The sequence below is a fragment of the Pelophylax lessonae genome (genome assembly GCF_965119305.1).
Source record: "Pelophylax lessonae genome assembly, chromosome: 3".
NCBI lineage: Eukaryota > Metazoa > Chordata > Amphibia > Anura > Ranidae > Pelophylax > Pelophylax lessonae.
This window is the reverse complement of record NC_138770.1, coordinates 638,353,677-638,369,049: the sequence shown is the minus strand read 5'-3', so window position 1 is coordinate 638,369,049 and position 15,373 is coordinate 638,353,677. Positions and strand designations below refer to the sequence as shown.

The 15,373-nt window shown below is 43.4% G+C and overlaps 1 protein-coding gene across 1 annotated transcript in view; it reads left to right on the top strand.

Moving 5' to 3' along the window:
* The window catches only part of PREPL (prolyl endopeptidase like), an 87,686-nt gene that overhangs the window by 30,772 nt on the left and 41,541 nt on the right, over positions 1-15,373 (top strand). The window contains exon 5 of the mRNA XM_082249843.1: positions 1,536-1,739. Within this exon, the coding sequence (XP_082105969.1) occupies positions 1,536-1,739 (204 nt within the window). The remainder of the gene's footprint in view (positions 1-1,535; positions 1,740-15,373) is intronic.

Here is a 15,373-nt window from a genome sequence, read left to right as displayed (position 1 = left end):
TTTAAAAAAAAAAAAACATTTTGATCACTTTTATTGCTGTCACAAGGAATGTAAACATCCTTGTGACAGCAATAGGCATGTGAGAGGTACTCACATTTAGCGTTTAGCTGCCTTACCTTCTCTCTTTGTCAATTTAGGCAGCTCAGATACACAGAATAAATCTCCTGCTTTTCTTGGGATATAAATCTGAATGTGACCCACTAGACAGTACTGTGCATGGATGATCTGCGGCAGTAGGAATGAACCTAGAAACCTCAAATGTAACTGTGCTTGTGGAAATCAATATAAACAGAAAAAAAAAAAAAAAAAGCTGTGAACACTCTATGGGATATTATACATAGCAATTACAAGACTTTACATGTTCTGTGCTAAATCATACAAAACAGATGTGCATTTAAATTAAATCAAAGTCCACAAATAGTGAAATAATTGTGCAAAAGAAGCAATATTAAATAAATGAAATAAAGACCCACAGTGTGCAACATATATTTAAGCAAATATCCAGAATCCAAACTGTGTTCGTTCCGCTCAAGATAGATCTCCGCCACCTTAACAGTACACCAAAAGGCTTACCAGATACACATATAACGCATGATGTCAGCATACACTAATAGGCATGGCGTAGGCTTCAAGCCAAGCATCACGAGCAAGGAGTATCCTATCACTCTGTCCTCTCAGTCTGCCAAATTATGTGTGCCTAATCCAGGAAATAAGAGGGAAACAAAACACTCCCCATAATGTGAACCGGATAGATACAATTATTTAAAGCAAGGATTTGAATTTGCACAAGTAAGAAGGTTACAGTGCCGTATAACACAGGTAAAAATCGGCCAAATTTACGTCCCAGGGTCACTTCCAGTTATGTGATGACATCACAATGCGTAGCTCCACCCTACACATTTCTTCAGAATTTACGGTACTTCTTCTGGGGCATGAAGGGACAGAGAGATATGATGATGCTTGCTCGTGATCCTTGGTTTGAAGCCTATGCCCTGCCCATTAGTGTGTACATTATGCATGTTATGACTTCTCTATAACTTGAGTCATGTGTAGCCAGTAAGCCTTTTGATGTACGGTTAAGGTGGCGGAGATCTAACTGGAGCCAGACTTGCACAGTTTGGATTCTGAATATTTGCATGCATTTATATTGCACAACATGGGACTTTAATTGATTTATTATAGTTTCTTTTGCACATTTATTTCACCATTTTTGGACTTTATTTGATTTCATTGCACATCTGTTTTGTATGATTATTTAGCACAGTAGCAGGAATGAATTTAGAGATGCTGTGATATTATTATGCACAGAACTCCCCAGAAAGTAGTCATGGCTCTGGTAACCAACTGTCCTGGTTTGTCTGGAGATATAATTTTACACGTTGAGATACTGGGCAGGTCTCAGCCAATAACGACATTTTATTACAATATATTTGCAAACATCTGCAGCATGGTCGGCTATGTCTGAAAACGTGATAGAGTATTTTCCCTATTTCTCCATGTTTACAGGTCTAATCGGCTCTTTTCTTTTTTTTCAGGTGAAGAGAGCCTAGAGGTGGTGTTTTCTCCTGAAGATGTGGGGGTGCATGATAGTTTGGTTCAACGCATCCGGGTTTCACCCCAGCAAACTTATTTGGCCGTTGCCTTGAAAAACGTTGACTGCGAAGACTCAAAATGCTATATTGTGAATCTGGGAAGGACCCCAGAATTAGTACACACTATATCAAATATATTCAGTTTTGGTAGGTCTGTTAGTGTGCTTACATTGCTTACCTAAAACATTCACACCCCTAATCACGTCTCTTTCAGATCCTACTCAGCCTTGTTATAGCTCACAATTAATCAGTGAGGTTACCAGTTATTCTTTTTTTACCAGTAGTGAAATATGAGAGGTAGTAAGGGCAGGTCAAGTCCTAGCTTAAGTAGCAATGTCAATAATCGCATAAATCATCATAAGCAATTTCAAGAAAGCTTTACAGAAGTTCTGCACATCCCTTCTTAGAGATGCACCGAAATTTCGGCAGCCGAAAATGGTGTGGATAGAGACAAAGATGCCGATAATGGCGCTTAAAATGGTTTTGCTACGATTTTACCACAATTTTGCCACAAATTTTACTGTGCTTATGGAGTGTTTTTCATAGGTCATGTGACTCAAAAACACGAGTGCGTTATTGATGCGTTTTCAATGCATTTCAACGGGGAGGTGTGTTTTTGGGGAGGTTTTTTTACCTGGCAAAAAATGCAGCAAGCAAGGTTTTTAACACAACAGAAGTGCAACAGACCAGTGTAAAGACATACATAGAATTTAAAGTAATGCGTTTTTCTTGAGCTTTTCCAAAGGTGCCGATAATGGCTGACAATTCATATTCATTTAAATTCATGATATTATTTAAAAAGTTTTTAAGACAATTATATAAAAATACATATTTTTTTTTTAAAACTGTCATTTTTGGTTTCGGCCAAGTGCATCCTTGTAACGCTCCTGCGTTTTATGTATAATGTGGATTTTCAGCTGCAGAAATATTCCACTTCAGTAGTCATGTAGAGAAACGCTGAGACACCATTCCCAACTCTCAATGACTCATCATGTGTGGATGATCTCAATTCAGCAAGTAAATACACACACTCAATAAGATGTTTCCTAGAGTGACTTATGTATATAGTAACACAGTGATGATAGGCTGAAGAGACAGGTTGGGTAGAGATGGTAGATGACAGACACTTGAAAGGAAATGTTCTTGAAAGTAAGATAGTAGCAGATGGGATGCAGATAGGTTTAGCAATCATGTATGGTAGCAGATGACAGAGTAGCAGGTGGACATACAAGAGAGATCAACCCAGTGCAAGAACAGGTGGTAGTAGGCTCAAGAGCTAGCAATCTTAGATAATGCAGATGTAGTAATAGTCCTTAGTATGCAGAGCTAGATAGTGTAAGCTTTAGTATGAAAGTTATAGAGGTTTCCCCTGTGGGGTACTTATCACTAATAGCAATGTAGCAGAGGAGAGGTTCGGCAAGAGCGGATGATCCGGTAGCGGGACACAGGGATCAGCGCAGCGTGGTTCCGACAGCGAGATATGCTTGCAAGCATGAGAGCTTCAAGACAGGTTAGCATCAAGGCACAAAGCAGTTTGAACGAACACATGTGAGTGAGAGCCGGCGATCTAAATAGCCATCCAGTCCGGCGCTCAGTGATGACAGCATCAGTCTCAAAGGTGTATGCGCACCTTACCAAAAGAGAATGGTGGGGCGCATACACTTATGAAAGAGTAATTAGGGTACCCAAAGGTACCAGAACATTACAGTACCCCCCCCCTTAAGGCCGGCTCCTGAAGGCCTCTGGAGCTGGTTTGTCTGGGTACTTCGCATGAAAATTGCGGATTAATCTAGAGGCATGTATGTCAGAGGTGTTTAGCCAGGTGTCGTCTTGGGGCCCATAGTTCTTCCATCGAACCAAGTACTGAAGTCTTCCTCTGTGGATACGAGAATCCAGAATCTCTTTTATCTCATATTCTTCTCCACCTTCAACTTGTACAGGAGGAGGAGGTGGGGCTTCAGTAGCGACACATGGAAAATAGGATGTATTTTGAGGTCTATTGGCAATGTAAGCTGTACTGCAGCTTTTCCAATAAGTTTCTTGATTGGGAAAGGTCCCAAGAACAGAGGTCCAAGCTTTTTGCTAGGGATTTTCAGTCTTAAATTTTTTGTTGAGAGCCAAACGAGGTCCCCGATAGCGTACTGAGGAGAAGGTCTTCTGCGAAGATCATAGTACTTCTTTTGTTGACTATGAGCGTGTGCAATGGTAGTATTAAGCAAACCCAGAGAGTCCTTTATTTGGGTAAGATAGTCTGAAGCTACTGGGTTATTTGAAGGAAGGATGCGTGGTGGAAGAATAGAGGGATGAAACCCATAGTTCAAGTAGAACGGACTCTGTTTGGTCGTACTGTGGGTTGCGTTGTTGTAGGCAAATTCTGCCAGAGGGAGAAGATCCACCCAATCATCCTGTTGGTAAGAAGTGTAACAACGTAAATATTGCTCGATGCATTGGTTGACTCTTTCAGTCTGTCCGTTGGTCTGCGGATGGTAAGGAGAAGTGAGCTTCCGCTCGATCCGTAGTATGTGACATCGTTCTTGCCAGAACTTGGAAATAAATTGTGATCCACGGTCAGACAGAAGAGTTTTTGGGATACCATGTAACTTAAAGACATGTTTCATCAGGAGTTCTGCCGTTTGTTTGGACGAAGGTAGTCTGCGAATAGCAATGAAATGTGCCATTTTTGTCAGATGGTCCACTGACACTAAGATGGTATTAAATCCTTTGGAAGGAGGCAATTCCACTATAAAGTCCAAGGACACAACTTCCCATGGAGTTTGGGGTATTGGTAGACTGCATAGTAGACGGGATTGTCTCGTAGTGTCAATTTTGGACCTGGCACAGACATTGCATGAAGAGACGAATTTTTGTATAGATGTTTTCATGTCAGGCCACCAGAATTGCCTGGTAATCAGATTAAGAGTCTTTGTCATACCCATATGTCCTGCCATAGGCACATCATGTGATAATTCCAAGATCTTGGTGCGTATGGTAGGTGGTATGTAAAGTTTGTCGTTGTAGTAGAGGAAGCCTTCTGCATCAGTATTTAGTTGTGGTGGGGGTGAATCCAAACTTATACCATGCAAAACCTCTTCCTTCAAGGAACGGACAACTCCAATAATGCGTTTGTGAGGTATTATAGGAACGGAAGGGATTTCGAAGCAGTTTTCTTCAGCTAGTCGTGACAGTGCATCCGCCTTTTTGTTCTTATCTGCAGGTGTGTAGGTCACTAGGAAGTTAAACCTTAGAAAGAATAGTGACCATCGTACCTGTCGGTGCGAGAGAGTTTTGTTAGTCTGAAGATATTGGAGATTTTTATGGTCCGTGTATATAAGTATTGGTAATTGGGTGCCTTCGAGTAGATGTCGCCAATTCTCCAGAGCCAATTTTATAGCAAGCAGTTCCTTTTCACCCACGGGGTAATTTATCTCTGGACTGCTTAGGGATTTAGAAAAAAAGGCGACTGGATGAAGTGGTGAAGTGTGAGTTGGTCGTTGGGAGAGTATTGCTCCTACTGCCATGTTTGACGCATCTACTTCCAGAATGTATTGGAGGGATGGGTCTGGATGGCGTAGTATGGGAGCAGAAGTAAACCTTGTCTTTAACAGGTGAAAAGCTTTATTTGCTTCATCTGACCATTTGAATGGTTTTTTAATGCTAGTGAGCTGTGTGAGGGGTCTCACAATGGCAGAGAAGTTTCTAATGAACTTCCTGTAGAAATTCGAAAATCCAAGGAATCGCTGTAGCGCTTTGCGTGTGGTTGGTGTAGGCCAATCCTGAATGCAGGATATCTTACTCATGTCCATCTCGATTCCTGTTTTGGATATGATGTAGCCTAGAAACAGTACCTCTTCTTTATGAAACAAGCATTTTTTTAGTTTCACATAAAGGTTGTGTGCAAGCAATCTCGATAATACTAGTCTTACATGTCTTATGTGTTCAGACAGGGATCGTGAATATATAAGTATATCGTCCAGATATACCACAACACAGACATCTAGTAAGTCTCTGAAAATATTGTTTATAAATCGTTGAAAAACTGCAGGGGCGTTGCATAGCCCGAATGGCATTACAAGATATTCGAACAATCCATATCTGGTTCTGAATGCAGTCTTCCACTCGTGTCCATCACGGATTCAAATGAGATTGTATGCTCCTTTCAGGTCCAATTTTGAAAAATAGGTAGCTCCACGCACCTGCTCAATAAGCTCAGGGATAAGCGGTAGAGGATAGCGATCTTTTATTGTAATAGCATTCAATTGCCTATAGTCGATGATAGGCCTGAGACTTGAGTCCTTATTGCGGACAAAAAAGAGTCCTGCTGCTGTGGAAGAAGTGGAAGGTCTAATAAAACCTTTTTCCAAATTCTCATCCAAATAGTCTTTGAGATGGGAAAGTTCATCCTGTGAAAGAGGATAAACATGACCGAACGGCAATTTGCTATTTGGGAGTAGATCAATGCTACAATCATAGTCTCGATGGGGAGGTAATGCTTGAGCATTTTTCTCAAGAAAAACCTCAGAGAGATCCTGATAACATAGTGGTGCAATCTCATCTGTCACCACAGACAGGATCTTCCCGAAAGACGGGAGGTTACACGTACCCTCGCAATAGCAAGAGAGGAAGGTCAGGGTCCGTTCCTTCCAATCTATGGTTGGTTGATGTGTGTGCAACCAGGGAAGTCCCAAAACAATGGGAAAGTGGGGTGAAGGTATTAGATCGAAGGTAGTGGTCTCCATATGAGACCCATTAGTAGTGACTAGGAGTGCCTGTGTCTGATCAGTGATCGGACCAGAGGATAAAGGAACACCGTTAATAAGACTCACTGAGACAGGTTTAAGTTTAGAAATAATAGGAACTTTATTTAAAGCAGCAAAACGTATGTCAATATAATTTCCACAAGATCCTGTGTCAATCATGGCCTTAGTAGTAATCCTGTTCTGGTCCCACTGTAATGTTAAGCAAACAGAAAGGTAAGGGTTAGTGATTGAAGTTGTCAATCCCCCTAGGAGGACATGTGAACACTCACCCTTCTTTTTGTAGACTAGGGGACAGACGTTTATCTTGTGATCCGGGGATGCACAGTACAAGCAGAGATTACCAGATCGTCTTCTGGCTCTTTCCATAGTTGATAGAGGTGGGCGTATGGTTCCTACCTCCATAGGAACGGGGTCAACGGCCGAAATCCGAGAAGAACTGGGTAATGGCATTCCCATTTTCTCAGCCTTTCTTTCTCGTAGTCTTCTATCTATGGTGATACTGAGTTGTATCAATGCATCCAGGGTTTTTGGCAGATCCGCTCGGGCGAGCTCGTCTTTAACGGCCTCTGATAGGCCAAGCCTAAATTGGGATTTCAGAGATGCATCATTCCATTCTGAATCAAGGGTCCATCTCTTGAATTCTGCGACAAAGTCTTCTACAGGTCTCCCACCTTGTTTCAAGGACCTTAATTGAAGATCGGCAGTACTCTGCCTATTGGGATCATCATATAGGCTAGTGAGTTCTGCTAGGAACAAGGCATAGGAGTTGAGAAGCTGGTCGCTTTTCTCAAAAAGAGAGTCTGCCCAGGCCCGAGGATCGCCTGTTAGGTAAGAAATAATAGTACAAACCTTAATGCGATCAGTAAGGTAGGTACGGGGTTTTAGCAAGAAAAGTAACTCACATCCTTTTTTAAATTCGCGAAATTTTTTGCGATCGCCTGTAAATACCAAAGGAGGATTTATTTTGGGTTCAGGGGACTGAGCAGTGGTAAGTTGTGTCAGTCTAATTACCTGCTGCGACAGTGCCTGATTGTCTTCTTTTAATTCAGCAAGTGCGTGTATTAACGCAGGTACTTGCTGTTTTAATTGTGTCATCTGAGTGGTTATTTCTGCTGAATCCATTTGTGGTTCGTTCAATCTGTAACGCTCCTGCGTTTTACGTATGATGTGGATTTTCAGCTGCAGAAATATTCCACTTCAGTAGTCATGTAGAGAAACGCTGAGACACCATTCCCAACTCTCAATGACTCATCATGTGTGGATGATCTCAATTCAGCAAGTAAATACACACACTCAATAAGATGTTTCCTAGAGTGACTTATGTATATAGTAACACAGTGATGATAGGCTGAAGAGACAGGTTGGGTAGAGATGGTAGATGACAGACACTTGAAAGGAAATGTTCTTGAAAGTAAGATAGTAGCAGATGGGATGCAGATAGGTTTAGCAATCATGTATGGTAGCAGATGACAGAGTAGCAGGTGGACATACAAGAGAGATCAACCCAGTGCAAGAACAGGTGGTAGTAGGCTCAAGAGCTAGCAATCTTAGATAATGCAGATGTAGTAATAGTCCTTAGTATGCAGAGCTAGATAGTGTAAGCTTTAGTATGAAAGTTATAGAGGTTTCCCCTGTGGGGTACTTATCACTAATAGCAATGTAGCAGAGGAGAGGTTCGGCAAGAGCGGATGATCCGGTAGCGGGATACAGGGATCAGCGCAGCGTGGTTCCGACAGCGAGGTATGCTTGCAAGCATGAGAGCTTCAAGACAGGTTAGCATCAAGGCACAAAGCAGTTTGAATGAACACATGTGAGTGAGAGCCGGCGATCTAAATAGCCACCCAGTCCGGCGCTCAGTGATGACAGCATCAGTCTTAAAGGTGTATGCGCACCTTACCAAAAGAGAATGGTGGGGCGCATACACTTATGAAAGAGTAATTAGGGTACCCAAAGGTACCAGAACATTACAATCCTGAATTTTTGGTTTTGCCACTAAATTTTCCTTTCCAAATCAAAGAGATTTTCTATCTCTTCTGTATTGTATTATTATTAATATTAGCCAATTAAAAAGTTTAATGGAGAACTTTAATGAGAGAAGGAGGTGGGCTGCCATTGCTAAACTCTCCTTTTGAAAAAACTAGTTAGTTTACCACTGTCCTTTAATGCTTTATTGTTCAAAAAATTGCTGTACTGCCCCTTTAAAGTGGTTGTAACTGCATTCTATACAGTAAGGTAAAAAACCTGCATGGAGCTTCCCCTGCAGCCCCCCCTAAATACATACCATAGCCCAATCTTGATCCAGTGATGTGCACGAAAGCCGAGGTTCTCCCCTTTGATACAAGTACAGCAGCAGGAACCAATGGCACCATTGGAGAGAACAGGGGATGGGGCCAATTCCAGCTCTGTGTGTTTCATGTACACAGACCAGGGCTCAGGAGTGAGCATGCACGAGTGCCCCCATAGCAAGCGGCTTGCTATGGTGGCACTTGGCGGAGGGAGGAGTGCAGGTGGGGGACCCGAGAAGAGGAGGATCAGGGCTGCTCTGTGCAAAATCAACTGCACAGAGCAGGTAAGTATAACATGTTTATTATTTTAAAAATTACTTTTAATATTACTTTCTGAAATATTGTGCTATGCTGAAACAACTTCTTATAATCAAATATAATAAAGCGAACAATACCTCTCTTAGAATAGGGACATTACTCTTGTAAAAAAAAGTTATTTTCAAACTCGTGAAAAACCAAAACACCATCATTATTTTTATAATCATGAAAGTCCACATCCAGGCCTAATCATAAAGTTGTGAGAAGGATCTTCATGTGTATTTATAAAGTGATTTTTCCATTCACCACTATATATTTAAAGAGTAACTACTCTTTGTTGACAAAAAATATATTTATGTATATTGCAAAGATTTTAACAAACTTCCTACCTTTTCTTATTTTAAAGAAATAGCTGTATGTGTTCATGTACAGAGTGAATCTATATGGGAGTGATTTTATAATTATCAACCAGCTTCTGCACCTGCAGGGCTCTAGTAAGAAAAGCTGCAGGGTCCGCATTCCTTTTGATGTGTTTTCCCTTTGGGAGTTTCTACCAAAAACGATATATTTGTTGCAGAGGATGTTCAAAATCTGACTTGTATCTTAGTGCAGACTTCTGGGAAAACCCAGTGAGTCAATAACACAAGCAGGAGATTGTTTTTTTTTTGAGGGGGGGGGGGGCACATTCTGTGTACAGAACACCTCCAGGTTACCATATTGCATTGCATTTTACAGAAAAAATCAACAAGCCAAGCACACAACAGAAAATGACACCACAGATTGCCATATTGCAATGAATTTTACAGAAAATTACAGCACTGAAGATTGAAAGTTAAAAATGATCTTTCCTTTCAATTACAGTATGACAGTTGTATACACTATATTATTTTTTAAATTTATTTGCTATTTTTTACCCCACGAAAGTGGAGTTACTCTTTAACACATTGCCGTCCAGCCTATGGCCTAATGACACCGGGGCCGGCCTCTCGTCAATCCGGGTGGACGTCATATGACATTGTCTTTGATCACGCCTCACGCGTACCTGCGGTGCCGCTCTGCAGCGTGATCTGATCACTGTATTGACCCGCTGCTGGTACCATGTGACCACTGTAACCAATCACAGCAGGTCACATGACCATTGAAAACAATGGGTGGCTTCCTTTCGCTCCATCCACTGTGTACAATTGTCATGCTAGCTGTGATTGGCCACAGTGATTACATGATACAGACTGGGCCAATCACAGCCCATCTGTGCCATGTGATCAGCTGTGGTCAATCACAGCTATATACAACAAAACAAGCTGAATGAATTCATTTCATTCAGTAAAATGCTTGCATATAGCAATGAAATGCTTTGCTATAAGCAAATATAATCTGTTAAAAAAAAAAAAAAATATATATATATATATATATATATATATATATACACTGAGAACTTCCCTAGAGTAGTACAATGTTCTATGGTAACATTATATTGCTCTGGTCAAAGTGTGTTAAAAAAAAAAAAATTGTGAAAAAATGTAATTAATTTAAAAAAAAACCTGAAAAATCGTATTTATTATTATTTTTATTTTTTTTCGTACGGTCACTAGTAAGTGTCCCTAATCACCACCACACCAGTTATCTGATGGTGCTGTACTGCACTGGTGACAGAAAAATAAATAATTTCTTACAAAAAATTAAAACTTCAAAAACTCACCATGCCTCATACTAAATACTTTGGACTGCCTACATTCCAAAAGGGGTAATTTGGGGGATATCTGTACTGTCCCAACATTTTTAAACCTCAAGAAATTAGATAGTTCATCAGTACCTCAGGACTGATCAATTTTCAGATACTGTATATACCATAGTTGTGGACTCTTATAACGTTCCTACAGTCTAAATAATATATACTGATTTGGGTTATTTTCACCAAAGAAATGTAGCAAAATACATTTTGGTCTAAGCCCCCGTTCACATGCAGGCGACGCTACCTCGCACCGCGACCTCCGAGCGGCCGCCACGGACTTCATAGCATTGAAGTCTATGGCGGTCGCCTCCTGGTCGCCCCAAAGAAGCTCCGGACCCTTTTTCTAAGTCGGAGCGACTTGTGTCGCTCCTATTAGAACGGGTCCGCAGCTTCCCTATGGGAGGCGACCTGTGAGGCGACCAGGTCGCCTTAGTGTGAACGGGGGCTAAATGTATGAAGAAAATTATTTATTTGCAAAATTTTATAACATAAACAAAGAAAAACATGTTTTTTTTTTCTAAATTTTCGGTCTTTATTAATGGGTTTTTAAAAAAATAAAAAACCCATTGATGATTAAATACCACCAATCAAAAGCTCTATTTGTGTGAACATGATAAAAATTTAGTTTGGGTAGTATTGCATGACTGTGCAATAGTCATTCACAGTGTGATGGCTCTGAAAGCTGAAAATTAGCCTGGGCAGGAAGGGGGTAAAAATGCCCAGTATTAAAGTGGTTACCCACTAATCATCCGAGGTCATAAAAACTTGTGTAACCTTAGGACATCATATGGATTGTAAATGCAACCTCTGCAGCAATCTCCCACTGACTCACAAGCATATCCATGAATGTACCATAATGAATATGCAGGAGGGAGAAAGGTACTCCACATAATGTGAATCATCTGGGAAATATCATTATATATATATATTTATATTTATTCATGTTTAAAAGCATTACAAGTGGAAAAAGAATCCTAGCATAAAAACAGCGCTGCTCCCTCAGCGGGCGTGATGACATCAGCTCCTGTTTTTTATGCTTGCATTCTTTTTACACTTGAGTACACTTTACACGTGAGTAATGCTTTTTAAGACTTTAATAAATTGATATTGCGTGGCTGATTCACACTATGTGGAGTACCTTTCTTCCTCCTGCATGGTCATTTTGGTACATTCATAGAGATGCTTGTAAGTTGGTGGGAGATTGCTGCAGAGGTTGCTTATGACCTCAGATGATTAGGGTTTGTGTCCATTAAGTAAGAAGTAATTTTATAAATATGGCGGTGGATTGGAATATCACTTCAAGAGTCACATATCAAGATTCTTCTGACAGGTTTTTGATTTGATTTAATGGGGACTTTCGTTACATTATTAATAATTTGGTGTTTCGGTTTTTCACCAGTTTAAATATAATTTCTGTTTTGTTCATTGACGGACACAGCTCCTGATATTCTTAACCATTGGGTTATACTGCCCCCTACAGGAGTAGGACACTAGGCAGAAAAAAAGTCTGGCTACGCCTATGGGCGATCCCAGGGGTTATACTCCCTCTCTCTGCTATAGGCACTCAGTTTTTTTCTGCCTAGTCAGGAGTAAGGACCTAGTTCCTTGCTGGGATCTTTGGTCCTGGCAATTTTTTTCTTTTTAGATAGAAATTTTTTCTCCTGGTTTTTTCCTGTGAGATCTACAATCAACTGCTGGACTGGGCGACGGGCTAGATAATCTAGATCCAGTGGTCAACCCAGTCTGGCCAGTGCATGCAGACCTCAGCTCCGTGCTAGGTTGTCCAGGACATAGCCCCACCGGAGGGGGGCTGGCCTGCGAGTTAAACGTCTCACGAGGTTGCATACGACCAGGTCTCGGCTGAGTTGCAGCGTTCCTCCTGGCCCCCTTGAGGGTTTTGGGGTGGACGTGGGCCTCTGTGGGACAGTTGGACCCCCTGGTTCCTCTCCTTCCCATCAGGCACCTCCCTCTTTCCAGTGTCCCACATCCTACCCCCTCACACAAATGCTTGGGCTGTTTAGGTGGTCTGGTTCACCTCCTGAGGTGGGGGGCAGGGCGCTAGCTGGTGATTCGGGCCGAGGGGGGGTGCGCCACCGGGGACCGAATGATCAACTGTGTGGGGGGTTGTATCTGGTGGGGGCTCCTGCCAGGGCTCCCCAGTCCTGTCTGAATCTATCCTTTAAGCCTGGGTTCCTGTAAGCCTCGTGGTGCTGCGCAGGGCCGACATTTTGTTGTAGCCTGTGTGTGTCTACACACGGCAGCCATGTTTGTGTAGTCTGGCGGCCCTTTTTCTGGTGTTTGCCATTGAAAATAGCAGCAGCCATGACAGTGGAGCCCTGTGGGTTTAGATTTCGGTGGTGGGAGCCCCTCCTCATCCCCTGGTGCTGACTCCTGGATCCTTTCACTTCCTGATCGCCGCACGTGTAGTGCAGATTATCCTGGTGGCTGCAGGTGCCTGCTTCTGCTGGGTGGTAAGTCTGGTGGGGTCCTCTCCCTCTCTGCTGAAGATTGCTTGGTACCTGGCAACCAGGTGGTGCTACCAGCGTGGTGGGGGTTGTCCTTCTGCTGTGTTTTACACTTTTTGCGGGGCCCCCCTGGTGACTCATGGAGTCTGTGGAGCACATAACCCCATCTGATCCCCTCTCTGAGGATGCGGGTCCATCCGGTTCAGAACAATCTATATCAATGCACTGACGGCGGTTCTGGAGTTCTTTGTGTCCCGATTTGAGGCGGCTTTCGGGCGAGGGGCTAGCAAAAAGCGCATCCCCTCCACCTTCCCCTTCCTCATCTGTCTAATCCGATCCTGAATCTGATTCGGCCACCACGGATATGGTTCACCCTGCTGGGTCTAGAACCTTGCGCCCAAAATCCTCTGATAGTGAGGATGATTTCTCCACGTCTGCAACCACACACGAAAAGGCGCTGGTGGAGGCACTGATTGTATCTGTGCGTGAGACCCTGAAGATGGAGGATGCAGCTGCGACGGAAGCGCAGGTTCCCTTTGAAACTCACAAGCTATCCAGAGCGGTAAAGGTGTTTCCTTTCCCTGCCTATTTTGACAGAATTGTCTCTAAAGAGTGGGGACAACCAAAGCGTCCCCGTTGGGTCCCTAAGCGCTTTACTAGGTGTTACCCCTATGAGGAGTCCCTTCTTAAGAAGTGGACTGTTCCACCGGCGGTGGACCCTCCAGTTTCCAGGTTAAACAAGGCAACTATGATTCCGGTTAAAGAGTCCCCGGCCTTCAAGGATCCGGCTGACCGGAAGGCAGAGGCTGTGGTCTGCAGTATGTTCACTCTGGCAGGTTCGATAATGAGGCCGATATTCACCATTGCCCTGGTCTTGCAAACTCTGACTGAGTGGGCTAAGGTCTTTTGCCGTGACCTGGAGGGTGAACAGTTCCCTCCTGCTTTTGCCGAGCTGGCGGACCAGCTGGTCCAGGGGATGCAGTTTATCTGTGATGCCTCTTTGGATGCAGCTCCCCTAGTGGCTCTCAGCTCTCTGTTTTGACACTGGTCCTTCAGGTGTGTCTTTTGGCTCAAGTGCTGGTCTGCAGACCAGACTTCTAAAAAGGTCTTGACTGATCTTCCTTTTCAAAGGAGATCGCCTGTTTGGAGCTATCCTGGATGTCATCATTAAAGGTCTCACAGGGGGGGAAGAGTACTTTATTTCTGCAGGCTACTAAGGGCAAGTAAGCTCGTCGTTGACGTGGGCCTTCCTTCTCGGCTCATAAGAAGTTTTTTCGTCACTCAGGGTTGACGTACAAGAGCTCGAAGCCCTTTAGGCCTCTTCTGGAGGATCCAAATGAGCCTGGTCTGGCAAGCCGAGAGCGGGCTTCTCCATACCCGCAGACAAGGCTCCTTTAGCATGAATGTGTGCCCTCACCTGTATTGGGGGATGGGGGGACGTCTTCGCTGGTATCCAGACCTGTGGACTTCCCTGGTGCAAGACAAGTGGGTCCACAAAGTCATTCTGTCTGGCTACAGATTGAGTTTTGCTCTTGTCCCCCGGCAAGGTTCTTTCCTTCCAACTTGCGCCTGTCCCAGGACCGCTTACAGGGTCTGTTTGGGGCGGTACAAGACCTGTTACTTTAAGGGGTGATTGTCCTGGTTTCCGACTTTGGAACGTTTTCAGGGTTTTTACTCACACCTGTTCACAGTTCCCAGAAAGGAAGGCAAAGTGTGCCAATCCTGGATCTCAAAGCGCTAAACTGCAGGAGTTCAGAATGGTGGTGGCATCCCTACTAGGGATCGACCGTTTATCGGCAACACCGATGTATCGGGGGCCAATATGCACTTTCCCCGATATATCGGAATCAGCCCCTGAGGTTACCGATATTGCCGATATTTAGGTAAAGTGCATGTACCGGGGTGATGCCTGCAGCTGAGAAGCCGCTCGGCTGTCATTACAAGGAGCTGGAGGGGACGTCCCCCCCTGCGACTCCCTCCCCCCTTCAGCCCCCTTCTGCAGCTTGCCCGGGTCTCCCGTCCCACCGGGAGACCCGGGCATCCTACCTCCACCGCCGCCGAAGAGAAGACCCGGGTCTCCATGTAAAAAAAACGAAAGTGATGTCATGACATCACTTCCGGGTACTCGGCGCCAAATTAAAAAAACTGACAGCATTCAAAACAGCCAAAGTTAGCATTTTAAATGCTTTTCGGTGCCGAGGAGGGGTTTGGGCTCTTTTAGACCCCTAGATCACTCCACAAGGAGTACCTTTAAAAAAAAAAAAAATAAAACATTTTTTTTTAC